This window comes from Microcebus murinus, chromosome 11, assembly GCF_040939455.1.
Source record: "Microcebus murinus isolate Inina chromosome 11, M.murinus_Inina_mat1.0, whole genome shotgun sequence".
In the NCBI taxonomy this organism is placed as follows: Eukaryota; Metazoa; Chordata; class Mammalia; order Primates; family Cheirogaleidae; genus Microcebus; species Microcebus murinus.
The window spans coordinates 75,837,990-75,853,446 of NC_134114.1; the positions used below are offsets into that span (position 1 = coordinate 75,837,990).

At 33.1% G+C, this 15,457-nt stretch overlaps 1 protein-coding gene across 1 annotated transcript in view; it reads right to left on the minus strand.

The window, feature by feature from the left end:
* Nucleotides 1–581: 581 nt before the first annotated feature.
* Nucleotides 582–15,457, minus strand: part of SLCO4C1 (solute carrier organic anion transporter family member 4C1) — a 62,370-nt gene continuing 47,494 nt past the window's right edge. The window contains exons 9-13 of the mRNA XM_012773547.2: nucleotides 15,147–15,300; nucleotides 13,411–13,601; nucleotides 7,596–7,660; nucleotides 5,866–6,003; nucleotides 582–3,666 (exon numbers count right to left, since the gene is read on the minus strand). Of these exons, the coding sequence (XP_012629001.2) occupies nucleotides 3,506–3,666; nucleotides 5,866–6,003; nucleotides 7,596–7,660; nucleotides 13,411–13,601; nucleotides 15,147–15,300 (709 nt within the window). The 3' untranslated portion in view covers nucleotides 582–3,505. The remainder of the gene's footprint in view (nucleotides 3,667–5,865; nucleotides 6,004–7,595; nucleotides 7,661–13,410; nucleotides 13,602–15,146; nucleotides 15,301–15,457) is intronic.

A 15,457-nucleotide genomic window follows, 5' to 3' on the forward strand; every position in this document is an offset into this window, starting at 1 on the left:
TAAGAGTTAACATTTATTATACTTTGGCCAAAAAAAGGCTGAAGGAATCTAAATGTGTTGTGGTGAGGGGAAAAGAGCATTATAGCTCAAATTAATGTCCAGTCTGATTTCTCTAAAAGTATTGTACTGAGTATTTTGATAAACCAAGATGAATTAAATATAATCCTTCCAAAACAAATTATTTTTGTAAGTATTAGATATTTTACAATAAACTATCTATAAAATGTATCCTACTTAAATAAATCATATATCAGTCTGTCATACATGGAAACTATTATGTGAAAAAATGTTCCTAGTATATATTTCATAATAAATATATGGTTTATCTTGAATTCAATACATCTTTTGAGATACCAGAAATCACTGGATGAAATTATATACACCTAATTCAAAAGTACACTGATTTCCCTTTCCCATCCATAAAATGTGCTGATATTCATAAGAGATAAGCCAAATTTCAAAATCTGTGTCATTTAATACGGTCAAACACTTAAAACAATCTAGTATAAATATTGATTTAATAAAAGGTATGTATATGTATTTTGTATAATTGTTACAATAAAGGAAATCTTGAAAGAAAATAAGTCTAAAATTTTATTTATATTTCCCTCCAATTTACATAGTAAAGTCAATTGCATACAGTTCTTTCCATGTTTAAGAGTTTCACACTTGTATTTTCTACAATTGAGGAAATCCAAATGTTAAAAAGTTTCAAGACATATATCTAATTATGTACAAAATCACAATAAGGCAATTTATAAGTTCAAGCTTACTTAAAAAATCTTTATAAATCGTGGAAAATATATTTCATGAACGATTTTGTTCTAGAAGTATCATATCAACTCATATGATCTACGTGAATTACAAAGTAAAAACAATGATTATATAAATTACAGTAGTGTCTGTATTACCCTATCATAAAAGGAGGTATTCTTTCGAAATGTGTATATTATAAATAGAAGAGTCTGATGCTCTTTAAGAACCAAAATTATTTTCACTTTAACTATTTTCTTTAAAAAGTTTATGTATCACCTTATAAAATTAAGTATACTGAATACAATGAAGGCCTTGATAATTACGAATTTTTATGAATGTCAATTATTTAGTGACTGTTTACCAACCTATTTCTATGTATGGGGTGACTTTTTTCTTCTAAGTGGCCCTATACTCTGGTTTCTCTTGAGATTGTATAAATCTTTCACCTTTTAAATTAAGTGGCTCTAGGTTAATATGTTTGTATAGTTATTCTATTTCCTTTCTTGCAATAATTTCATGTCTCCATCAGTGAGTTCCTCAGAATTTGCCATTGCTTTACAGCGATGAAATTCTTCCACTCTATTCCCTGCTTTCACAGAAGCCCTAAACATTCCTTTGGCCTTGGCTCCAACAGGAAGCATTATTTAAAATGCATCTGGCCGGGTAGGAGAGAGATTATCGATCCAGGTGTCATTTATTGCCCTGCCTATCTTTCCCTGTCCTATTGGTTGCTATGAATTTCCTGCTTCTTAAATGCCTGTATTGTCGGTTACCTATTTGGCTTTAGTCTTTGGTGTGTATACGTTTCTGGTTTAAGTAGGTCTGTCTCTGAGATTCCTAACCCACAGCTCCTTTCCTCTAATACTCAAATGTGCTTCCTTGCCTAACTCCTAACTCATTCCTTTTCCTTAAATTTCACTTTATAAATGGTGCTAGGTTCTTGAATCATCATTGGCCATAGATTACCACCAAACATAATCTCTTAAATTCTGCAAATTTTTAGTGCTTCTCATCCTGGTTTTCCTACCAGGTCTTTACTCACAGTTTGTGTTATCCTGATTGCAGTGTATATAAAACACTGCTTGTAAAAAACTAACCTAGGGGAAAGCTGATAGAGGAAACCTGATAATGAATCTTATTAAATTAGTAACCTTTATTTAACAAAAATTTCAAATGGAATCATGTCTAGGTTTGACTTCAACACTTTTCTTAAATCAGTAAAATTTAAGTTATTTTTGTTGATGTTCATTAATCTATTAATATATCCTCCATATTCTGAGCAAAGTTGGCGTTTAAGTCTGACCTCAGAAAAAAAGAGTGAAGTTATAATGTTATCAGGCTTGTGAAATACTTTATCAAATAAATGCATCAGGTAAAGAGTGGGGTTTAACATTTTAATCAAACTATAATAATAGATATCTACCACATGCAAAGCACTATTTTAGCTGCCATAAGTAATGTGCTAGGTGATTGGCCTTTAAAATAAGAAAAATTAAAGTATTGAGTATGTAAGCATTGGTCAATAGTTCATTAAGAAATCTTTTTCTGTCTAGTTGGCACTTTACTGAAACTGGCACTTTCCTCTGAAATATATATAATTGAATAATACTATCACAGAGTCATAAAAGTTAAGTGTTAAAAATCAGCAATATGAATAAATTACCTCCTGGAATTCTTGAGTTAAAGTGAAAATATCTGTATACAATGCTGTTATTTCTTTCTTTTTACATATCTATATTACTTTTATGTATAAATATCCTAAATAAATACAATCATACTGAATTGTACCAAACATAAAATAAAATGACAAAAGGGTTAACTCAAAAAATCAAAATCAAAGATCATTTAACTTAAGAAAAGTAGTTAAAGTATTATATCCCCTCAGTAGGCCCAATAAAATATATGTTATCATTTAAATATTTTATTTTATTTTCATTTTAATAGATTTAGGGAGTATAAGTTGAATTCCATTACAAGAATATATTGTATGAGGGTGAAGTCTGGGCTTTTGGTGTACCCATCATCCCAACAGTGTATATTGTACATAAGTAATTTTTCATCCCTCACCCTCTCCCAGACATTCCTTCCTTTTGAGTCTCAAATGTCCACAATGCTGATATTTCTGTATTCGTTACATACTAGGACACAAAGAAGATGAGTAACCTATATCCTAATAGTTGAATAACTTGTTTCAATAGACAAAGGCCAGGCTACATTTAAACATGTAAATTTAAAAACAAATTACATGATAAAGCTGGCTTTAAATTCATGGGCTTTCCATAATAATTTCAAGAACTCAACGCATACATCTGATTAGTTTAAATTTTTATCCCATAAATTTTCTAGATAAACTCAAACTATTGGCATGAAAATTAAAATGAAACACGTTATAAAAGGGACAGAAACATCACTGTTTTTAAAATGTAAACTTTTAACCGATTGCTGGCCTTTTCTCTTGTTATTAGTTGAGGATTTCATACCTAGACAATGGGAGATAAGTGTGTGTATGTGTGTGCGTGAGTGTGCAGGTGCATGTGTGCGTTTGAGTCTTTTGGTGGTCTTTGAAGGCACAGGTTTGTTTCTTGTATTAAAAAAAAGATGAGTCTACACATATATAAAAATACATTTGATTATAAAACATAAATTTTTAAAATATAATTGTCCATATTTGGTAAATAATGCTGCCATGGCAAAGTGTGTTCTTAGAAATGGAGGTGAATTTTCCAGCCGTAAAAGTAGTCTCTTCATTTCACCCTTCTTTTCCTTCTTTGTTGAAATCCTCTTGTACTGAAACAGTAGTCACAGCTGCATTCTGATTTTGAAATGACACCTCTGTGCCAGATGATGGTGGTTTATACAGAAAGATTGCAAGTCCATTGAAGAAAATGGTGATAATTTTACAAGTAACACCTAAATAAATAAAAAAAAAATTAATCATGCATCTGGGTCTTTAGATATTAGAAAAATTAATTCTTTTTGAGAAATTCTTCATGAATACAAACTCACTACTTTAAAGAGAATAATTACATGGGCATTATAGTTCTATGTTTTAAATTTTTAAAACATTAGGGAGAAAGAAATAAAACATTTCTATGCAATTCAATAAACTAGTATTTATTTTCTTTCAAAATAATAATAATGTATAATAAAAATTATCCTATTGTTATAATTATACATTCTTATAAAGCAAGTATTCTATAGAATTAAATAAATTCATGTTCTATTTCTAAATTTGTTAACACAATACCGTATCTATAAAAAATTACAAGCAACCAAAAATCAATGATAAAGGAAACCTACACCATCCTTGAACCTGAATAAGTTGCAGAATTTTTCCAGGATGGAAAATAATTATTAAAATGAAAAAGATTTTCAAGTTCTTAGGAAAAAGCCCCATATGGAAAAAAAGTCTTTGGAGTTCTTAGAAGAAAGCTTAGGAGAAAGCACATTCAATGCTTAATCAGATCTACTCTTCATTATCAGCTAAAAACATAAAATATTAAGATTTACTTCACAAGCTTTGATTTATTATAGTATAAGCATTTAGTGTTAGCTGACTAAATTAACGTGGTCTTACAGTGTAACTTTTGCACTAGCTAGTTATTTTTGTTAATCATTAGTATTTTATTTAAAAATCTGTATTTGAAAAATAGGAATGCTCATTGATGTAAGCAATATCAGATTCATAGGGAGATTAATTACATAGATACAACTGTAACAACTTTTTTGGTTTGTTTGTTTTTGAAAAATTAAAAACGTGTTTTGGGGAAAAAAATTCACATTCATCATTGAGTAAGATAAAGAATGATTCATTATACACATATTTTGGCAAAAAAGTACAAACAAAAGGGATTAAATAAATTTTAAACATAAACACATTGAATAAACAATGGTTTTTAACAATGGGTAAAGTGATGGGATGATTAACTTTGTCTATTCTAGCCAATATTCACTCTCCTGTTGTTTTTTGAATTTATATATTTATTTCTTCAGTGGATATTCTATTACTTTGTCATTGTAAATTCAGACAGCATACTCTGGGTTTAAACACATGTAAGAATAATAAGCCTATCTTGATACATGTTATCAAAATAATAACAGTGAAAAATCCTATGTTTATATATATATATATATAATACATATATTCAGGATTACTCTATTTTTAACTATTTTAATTTCTTAGGTTTTTTTTTTTTTTTTTTTTTGAGACAGAGTCTAACTTTGTTGCCCAGGCTAGAGTGAGTGCCGTGGCGTCAGCCTAGCTCACAGCAACCTCAAACTCCTGGGCTCGAGTGATCCTTCTGCCTCAGCCTCCCGGGTAGCTGGGACTACAGGCATGCGCCACCATGCCCGGCTAATTTTTTATATATATATCAGTTGGCCAATTAATTTCTTTCTATTTATAGTAGAGACGGGGTCTTGCTCTTGCTCAGGCTGGTTTTGAACTCCTGACCTTGAGCAATCCGCCCGCCTCGGCCTCCCAAGAGCTAGGATTACAGGCGTGAGCCACAGCGCCCCGCCCTTAGGTTGTTTTTGAAATTTTAACTTTCAAATTTTATCTTACTAGCACAAACTAAATGTTGGTCTACTTCTTCTCTCTTACCTTAACTTTCATCTACTGTTTAACCAAGACTACACAAACAACAAAAGGCAAAAAGGATTAAACATCATAGCTAACTTTCTAAACTATAAAAAGTTTTCTTACAATGTGCCTTAAAGGAAAAGTATACTTCCCTATTTCCACTGCATGTGTTTTCAAAGCCCAGATATATAGGTGACAATCATTCCAGAGAGTTTCTCACAGTTCTCTTTTGGCTTTTGGGTATACTTTTCAAGATATTTTGAGAGAAATTTGTTAAAAGAAAATTGCAAAATATATGATGTAATGAAAGCTAAAATTTTATTCTCTTCTATTTAACACTGAGACTTGCAGACTTCATTAAAACCCTCTCATAACATGCCGTGGTAATTATTCTTTGCTTCAGGATGATAGGATGGTTCAATAATGTGAACTGAACATTCTAAAACAACTATGACCTAAATAACCAAGAAAAAGATTTTGGGGACATGGTTAGTTTACTCTAAAGCAGTCAAGAAGTCACCACTTACTTATGGCTACTAGCATATGGGCCATCTTGATGTTATCATAAATCCAGCAAGCTCCTTTAATTCCACATTCATTAATATCCCAGAGAATACATGTGCTGTCTATTGTGACACCAAATATAATTGGTCCAGGTATTGTGCCTAAAAGAATATGAGTAAAGATTATGGTTTATAATTACAGATTTCTTCTTTCTTTTTAATAGAGATAAGGTCTCACTACATTACCCAGACTGATCTTAAACTCCTAGCCTCAAGTAATCCTTCCACCTCAGACTCCAAACATGCTGGGATTATAGGTGTGAGCCACCATGCCCAAATTATAATTACAGATTTTTATATACATGGTTACACATATTTTTATATAAATAAAAAAGATATCAATCTGTCCATATGCAAATTAATCAATTCATGTACAAATCAAAGGATAGAAAGCATAAATATTTTTAAATAATCATATGTAATTATTATATATTCTAATAAATTCAAAAAGTATTTTAATAGAATCTCTAACATACATTGGTTTAACATTTAGTTAAGCAAATATTTTAATTCATTGCTTATCTAATACGATGAATGAATGTCCCTTTGAAATCAGCTACTATACTTTTATAAAGTCAAAATAAATTATTCTTGATACATAAATAAGTCTGCTAAACTATAGTGTATGTGTTATGTGCATGTGCATATAAATTAATGTGGGCATGTAGATGTATGTGTGTATATTCACACACTAACAATCATGTGTGTGCATTAGAGTATATATGTGTATATATATATACAGATATATACTCATATTTAATAAATCATTTTTCATACTAACATACCTAAGAGTATCACTATTTTATACACACATACTCTCATCCCCATGAGACCATGAGGCACTAAACATTCACAAAGTGAAGGAACTTCCAATTGTTCCGAATAACATACATTATTTGAGGTGGCATTCCTTAGACAAAGATTTCAGCTACATCCAGTCTATTTTTTCAGGACCTGTAGCACGACAGAGTCAAAAGAGTACTAGACTGAGAGTTAGGAATCATTTTCCTAGGCTCATTTTCACCATTAATTATGTAACAATGGGCAAAACCCTGTACCTCTCAAGGCATTAATCTACTTATCTAAAAAAAAATGGGGAGGTTGGACTAGGTAATCTCTAATATTCCAACTTTTTATTATTGTTTTAAATAAATGATGTTAATATTATATTTATTATGTTTCTCTTTTTCTTCTGATTTTTCTTATGTCTGGAACTTTATAAAATTCTCTGGTGTAAATTCTTACTTCCAACAGTTCTTCACTAACCACAATATCTATGCCCCTGAAACATTTTTGACTCATTATTTTTCATTGCTAATGTAACACAATAGTATAGTAAATAGTATAGTAAGAGTATAGTAAATGGAGACCAAAGTAAGGACAAAAAGAATTATGTGTTAATGGCCATATTTTATATTACAAATAAATATGATATCCCTTTTAAGGCTATATTTGCAACAGAACTAGAATCAACAGGCAACCAATCAGGCAGGTGAAATGTAGAGTCATTACATTCTTATGTGATATATAAATAATACTACATCTCAAACATTGGAAAACAGCTTTCTTCAACAACAACTATGTAGTCTTCCACTATAATTATTTTCTTGATATGTACCATAAATGAACAAATCAATAACACTAATGAATCAAAATAGCCCAACAGTTATCAATGATTAAGAAAAATAGCATACCCAATAATCGAAGCAACATAAACTGTATTCCCAATGCTAGAGAACGCTGCCTGTGATTAACACACCTGGAAATATAGATACAAAAGAGACCAAAAGAGGTGATATAGCATATTCACTCTTTGAGCAAGTTCACATTGGCACCAGTTTAGCATTTGTATATTAGAAAAAATTATTGGTAAGAGCATATAACTGGTTTAATCTTCCTTAAATGTTATCTGAACTAAAATATTACAAATAACACCAAAAGAGTCACGAGATCCTCTAAATTTTAACAAATATAAAGGAGAAAGAACATTTATTAAGAAGACATTTTTTATTAAAAACTCTCAATAAACTATGTATAGAAGGAATGTACCTTAATATAATAAAGGTCATATATGACAAACTCACCGCTAACATCACACTCAATAGTGAAAACCAGACTGCCTTTTCTCTGGGATCAGGAACAAGACAAGGATGTCCACTCTCACATCTACACAGAACTATAAATCCTGGCCAGAGCAATTAGGCAAGAAAATTAAATAAAAGGTATTCAGATAGGAAAGGAAGAAGTAAAATTGTCTCTTTGCAGATGACATGATTATATATGTATAAAACCATGAAGACCCCATTAAAAATATGCTAGAGGAGTCCACATGCTCAAGGCTTCTTGGGAGTGGCTCCGGGTCATGGTCCTCAAATTTGGCTCAGAATAAATCTCTTTAAAATTAAAGAAAAAAAAAAGTTAGAAAAAATGAATTTTTTAAAGTTTCAGGACACAAAATCATACTATAAAAATCAGTTGCTTTTCTATACACTAGCAGTGAACAACCCAAAAAATAAATCGAGAAAATAATATACAGTCATGTGTCACATGACCCATGATTCCAAAATATATAGTTACACATTATATAGCAACATTTTGGTCAAAAATGAACTGTATTATGAAATAGTGGCTTCATAAGATTACAATGCAGCTGAAAAATTCCTATTGCCTAGTGACACTGTAGCCATCATAAAGTCACAGTGCAATGTATTACTGGTGTTTTGGTGATACTGGTGTAAACAAATCTAATATGCTCTCAGTAGTATGAAAGTATAGCACATACAATTATGTACAGTACCTAGCACTTCATAATGATAAAATGACTATATTATTAGCTTATGTATTAATATTTACTATACTATACTTTTTATCATTATTTTATAGTGTACACCTCTACTTATTTTTTTTAAAAAAGTGAACTGTAAAACAGCTTCAGGCAGGTCCTTCTGGAGGTATTCTAGAAGGCATTCTTACTTATGGCCCCTAAAGACCTTCCAATAGGACAAGGTGTGGAGGCGGAAGATAGTGATATCATTGATCCCAGTCCTAAGTATGTCAGGGTATGTGTGTTTGTGCCTTAGTTTTTAACAAAAAAGTTTAAAAAGTAAAAAAAATAAATAAGTAAAATAAATTTTAAGTAGTTAAAAGCTTACACAATAAGGATATAAAGAAAAAAATATTTTTGTACAACTATACAATGTGTTTGTGTTTAAAGCTAAGTGTTGTTACAAAACATCAAAAAGGTAAAACAAAATTAAAAGTTTATAAAGTAAAAAAGTTATGAGGCCGGGCGCTGTGGCTCACGCCTGTAATCCTAGCTCTTGGGAGGCCGAGGCGGGCGGATTGCTCAAGGTCAGGAGTTCAAAACCAGCCTGAGCAAGAGCGAGACCCCGTCTCTACTATAAATAGAAAGAAATTAATTGGCCAACTGATATATATATAAAAAATTAGCCAGGCATGGTGGCGCATGCCTGTAGTCCCAGCTACTCGGGAGGCTGAGGCAGAAGGATCACTCAAGCCCAGGAGTTTGAGGTTGCTATGAGCTAGGCTGACGCCACGGCACTCACTCTAGCCTGGACAACAAAGTGAGACTCTGTCTCAAAAAAAAAAAAAAAAAAAAAAAAAGTAAAAAAGTTACGGTAAGCTAAGGTTAGTTTATTATTGAAGAACAAAAATGTTAAAAATAAATTTAATGTAGCCTAAGTGTATAGTGTTTATAAAGTCTACAGTACTGTACAGTAACATCCCAGGCCTTCATATTCACTCACCATCCACTCACCAGCTCAACCAGAGCAACTTCCAGTCCTGCAAACTCCATTCATGGTAAGTGTCCTATACAGGTGTAACCTTTTTTTTTTAAATCATTTATACCATATTTTTACTGTATCTTGTCTATGTTTAGATAGACAAATACTTCCCATTGTGTTAAAATTGCCTCCAGTATTCAGTATAGGAATATGCCGTATAGGTTTGTAGCCTAGGAGCAATAGGCTATACCATGTAGCCTAAGTGTGTAGTAGGCTATAACATCTATGTTTGTGTAAGGAACTCTACGATGTTCGTAGGACAAAATTGCCTAACTATGCATTTTTCAGAATGTATCCCTGTCATTAAGCAATGCATGATTATTCTACAAAGCTACAGTAATCACACATTATAAGTTTAGCATAAAAACAAACATATAGACTAATGGATAATATTTACAGTCAACTGTTCTTCAACAAAGGTGCCAAGAACACATAGAGGGGAGAGAGTAATTTCTTCATTAAATGGTGTTGAAAAAACTGGATAACTACATGCAAAAGAATGAAAGTGGGCCCTTATCTAGGACGATTTACAAAAATCAATTCAAAATAAATTAAATACTTAAATATATGAATTGAAACTATAAAACTTCTAGAAGAAAATATCGGGAAAAAGCTTCTTGACATTGGTCTGAGCAATAATTTTTTGGATATGACAACAAAGCACAGGTAACAAAAGCAAAAATAGACAAATGGTATGGCATCAAAATAAAAAGTTTCAGCCGGGCGTGGTGGCTCACGCCTGTAATCCTAGCACTCTGGGAGGCTGAGGCGGGCGGACTGCTCGAGGTCAGGAGTTTGAAACCAGCCTGAGCAAGAAGAGCGAGACCCCGTCTCTACTATAAATAGAAAGAAATTAATTGGCCAACTAATATATATGGAAAAAATTAGCCAGGCATGGTGGTGCATGCCTGTAGTCCCAGCTACTCGGGAGGCTGAGGCAGTAGGATTGCTTGAGCCCAGGAGTTTGAGGTTGCTGTGAGCGAGGCTGATGCCATGGCACTCACTCTAGCCTGGGCAACAAAGCGTGACTCTTGTCTCAAAAAATAAGTAAATAAATAAAAATAAAAAGTTTCTGCACAGCAAAGGAACCAATTAACAGAATGAAGAGACAACAAAGGAAACAATCAACCGAATGAAGAGACAACCTAGAGAATGGGAGAAAATATCTGCAAGCCATACATCTGATATGGGGTTACTATCCAAAATATATAGAAACTCAAACAACTCAATAGCAAGAAAATAAATTAATTAAATAATGGGCAAAAGACTTAAATAGATATTTCTTCAAAGAAGACATACACATGTCTAAGAAGTATATGAAAAAAATGCTCAACATCATTAATCATCAGGGAAATGCACATCAAAACCACAATGAGATATCACTTCATACCTGTTACAATGGCTGTTATCAAAAAGACAAAAGATAACAAATGTCAGCAAGAATATGAAGAAAAGGGAACCCTTGTACACTGTTGACTGGAATGTAAATTAGTATAGCTATTATGGGAAAAAGCATGGAGATTCCTCAAAAAATTAAAAATAGAATTACCATGTAATCCAGCAATCCAACTATTGAGTAGATAGCCAAAGGAAATGAAATCAGTATATTAAAGAGTTATGTGTAGGCCGGGTGCGGTGGCTCATGCCTGTAATCCTAGCTCTCTGGGAGGCCGAGGCGGGTGGATCGTTTGAGCTCAGGAGTTTGAGACCAACCTGAGCAGAAGCGAGACCCCGTCTATACTATAAATAGAAGGAGATCAATGGCCAACTAATATATATAGAAGAAAATTGGTCGGGCATGGTGGCGCATGCCTGTAGTCCCAGCTACTTGGGAGGCTGAGGCAGCAGGATTGCTTGAGCCCAGGAGTTTGAGGTTGCTGTGAGCTAGGCTGACGCCACGGCACTCACTCTAGCCTGGGTAACAAAGTGAGACTCTGTCTCAAAAAAAAAAAAAAAAAAAGTTACGTGCACTCCCACCTTCATTGCAGCATCATTCACAATAGCTACGATATGGATTCAACTTCAGTGTCCATCAACACATGAATGGATCAAGAAAATGTGGGATATAATAATATTATTCAGCCTTAAAAAAGTCCATGTTGCCATTTGTGACAACATGGATGAACCCGGAGGACATTATGCTAAGTGGAATAAACCAAGTACACAGAAAGATAAGTACTTCATAATCTCATGCATATGTGAATTCTAAAAAAATCAAATTTATAGAGTAGAGAGTGGAATGGTGGTTGCCAGGAGCCTGAGATGGGGAAATGGGGTGATGGTCAAAGGGTACAAAGTTCCACTTGTGCAAGGTGAATAAGTCCTGGAGCTCTAATGTACAGCATGGCAACTGTAGTTAATAATCCTGTATTGTACACTTCAAATTTGCTAAGAGAACAGATTTTAAATGTTCTTACCACACACATACACAAATGACAACCACGTGAGGCAATGGATATGTGTATTAGCTTGATTGTAGTTATTATTTCACAATGTATATGTATATCAAAACATTACATTCTATATTTTAGATATATATAATTTTCATTTGCCAATTATACCTGAAAAAACAAGGTATATTTGCCAATAAATCTGAAACAATATTTTAAAAAATAAAACTAGCATTTTTACAAAAAAATATTTATTTTTGGCTATCACTATTCACTTAAGCTGCAAGCACATAATTCTTACTCTAACTCTTACTAACTTTGAAACTAGACTCATAGCTATGGGATAATGGTACAGATTTGAGGCAATGCAAAGTAGTTGCTGAAGCTCAATCTGATTCAACAATGATACTTTAGGTAATGACTGTCCAAGATGAAAGAGACATGTGATTGGTGCACAGGAGAGTCATATGAGAGATAAAAGAGATGAGCTGAAAAGAAATAAGTAGTCGAAAGGTGATTTATGTGATTTTTAAATGAATTTTTAAAAAGCATTTTCTCTCTTCTCTGAATAACTTCAATTTCTGTGCAGTATAATTTTAACGATTTAATGTTTTTAGAAAGAATTTCTAAATTTTCCATCCATCAAAAAATACATGAAAATGTAGTAAGTGAATTATTAAGGAACAAAAACTTGAGAAGGGAAATTTGATTCCTTCCCATCTGGAGCAGCTGTTGTTTCTTGCCTGGAAAAAGCTAGAGTTTGTTAGGAAAAATATAGAAAGACTAATGAGTCTATGGCAGGGCAAGTAGAAAGTATTTTGTAAAGTGATGTTGAAGGAGGAAGATCAAATGAAAGCTCAAAACACAGGCAGACAGTCAGGTGACAGCCAGCTTAGTAGCTGTAAAGACATAGTCCTGTTTACAGGAAGATGTAATATCACAGCACCTAATGTATAAGGTAGAATGCATGTCATTCTGATTCTGGCACATGTGCAGGACATTTTATTCCTGTGATACTCAAAATTGAAAATATCTCTAGCTCACCACTGAAGCTTCATGTAAGAAGCAGAGAACTAACACCAAATACATGCCAGGTAGGCAATGTTAAGACACTTTTGCATACGTAATCTCATTTAAATCTCATACATCTGGGATTCTAGGGGTAGCTTATCCAATGCCGCAGACCTGATGATCCTGGAAGAACTGAATTGATACTGGAACCAATAACATAAATTCCAAATGAGTCCAAGTCCATTTTCTTTCTATTCAACATATTGCCATAGGAAATGCAAACTTTACGACATAATACGTACCTTAGGATGGACACAGTTATAGGAGTACCAGCCATAAAGGTAAAAATAACTGTAACAAAGAAAATGCCAAGAAATATGGGCAAGTTTGCACATCGAGTTTCACACTTTCCAGCTTCAGCTTCAAAACCAAAACTTTCTGCAGTGGGTGTTATATCTGCTTTCCTCCCAATACAGGAACAATTATAATATATCTAGAAATATTAGACATAAAAATAATGAAAATGCTTATTTTGAAAATAGATCATTTTAAATTGGGTGATCTCTAGACATGGCAAACACTCTCACACTGTCTTAATCCATACATAACAAATTATGCTGAGAAAGAGTAATTAACAATTAAGAAACTAAGCAACTGGAAACAAACTATATTTATGAAGCAGAATCATCTGTATTTGCTTTTGCAGCCGTTACTTTAACTTGTAACAGATTACTGACTCATGACTTATGCAACAATTTAATGAGAATATAATGGTTACCTGATCTCACACATTCTAGACTACTTTGAATAGACAAAAATTGCTTAAATAATGTTTTCCTGAAAACTTTCTTCTTTTCTGTTATGGAAGGCAAAGGGACATCTATATTGACAATCTCATTATCTGCATGAGCCTGAAAAAACAAACCCTATAATCTTGACAAGTGCCACAGTAAAATGAACTAGTCTGTACCAAAACTTTGAAAAAAAATGCTGCTTTTTGTTTTGTTTTGGGATTTTTGGTGTTGTTTAATTTCAAAGTATTAGGTGGATATAAGTTTTTAGTTACATGGTTCGTTTTTTTAAAGCTTGAGTCACAGCCGTGTGTCCATCAGCCAAATAGTGTTCGTTGTACCCATTAAGTAGGTTTTTGCCCATCGCCTCCTCTCTCCTCCCCTTGCTTGATTTCCACTAAGTTTTACATTCTTCTGTGCACATTTGTGCTCACTGGTGGTAATTTCATTATTCCAAAGGCCAGAAACTTTTTTTGGTGCTAAAGCAATTCTAGGACTACTGGCACTGAATCAGGAAAGCTGAATATACAGATGACATCTCCAAAATTGACTATTATATACTCAACAATCAGACATATTACATAATGAAGCAATTAAGCCTTTAATTGATTTGGGTATTTTTAAATGTATCCAAGGCACATCAAATAAAATATTAAGTTTCCATTATATACACTGTACATAGTGAAAATAGGTGAAGTTCTTTGCCTTCGAGGATCTTAAAGTACAGTTAAGGAAAAATACAGTTGATCCTTGAACAACATGGGTTTGAACTGCCTGGGCCCACTTAATACACAGCTTTGCAGCATGTGAAACCTGCCTGTATGGAGGGCCAACCTTTAATATATTGGGTTGTAGACTGTGGGTTCTGCAAGGCCAACTGCAAGACTTGAGTATGGGGGATTTTTGGTATGGGCAGGAGTCCTGGAACTAATTCCCCGTGTGTATCAAGGGATGACTATAAAACAATGTAAAAAGGTAAATGATATTTCACTACTGCAACGGAAGTGATGTTACTAAGATGTATGTGAGCAACTACCAAATTGACTTTTTAAACAATAATTACGTGGGGTGTGAAGGAAGAAGATTCTTTTTCAGCTGGAGAGGTCAGGGGCTGCTTAATGGAAGAGGTGAGGCAGGAAGGAAAGAAAAAAAGGCATTGCACAACTCCAGAAGAGGGATCAAGGTGGGCATTCATAAATATATAAATACATTGCCTCATTAAGAATAAAGCAGCAGACATAAGTTACCTTTGGTTTCCTTTTTTTAGCTGAGTTTAAACAACCTGCAAAGCAGGGAGAAAAATATTGGACTCCATCTCCTCCACAGACAGGATAATAGTACGAGCGCAAACAGTTGCAATTGGCATTACAAGGGGCTGTCAAGTTTCCCAGTTCTCCTGTCCTGTAAATAAGAAATGAAAGAAGTGTAAATTATCTATGTCATAACTTGTAATGAACCATTCCAGAGCATTGCTATCTTTTGCCATTCAGTCATTTATTCACTCACTGAGAACAAAATTCCTGAATGAATAAAACAAATAAAATTTCTGCCTTTGCAC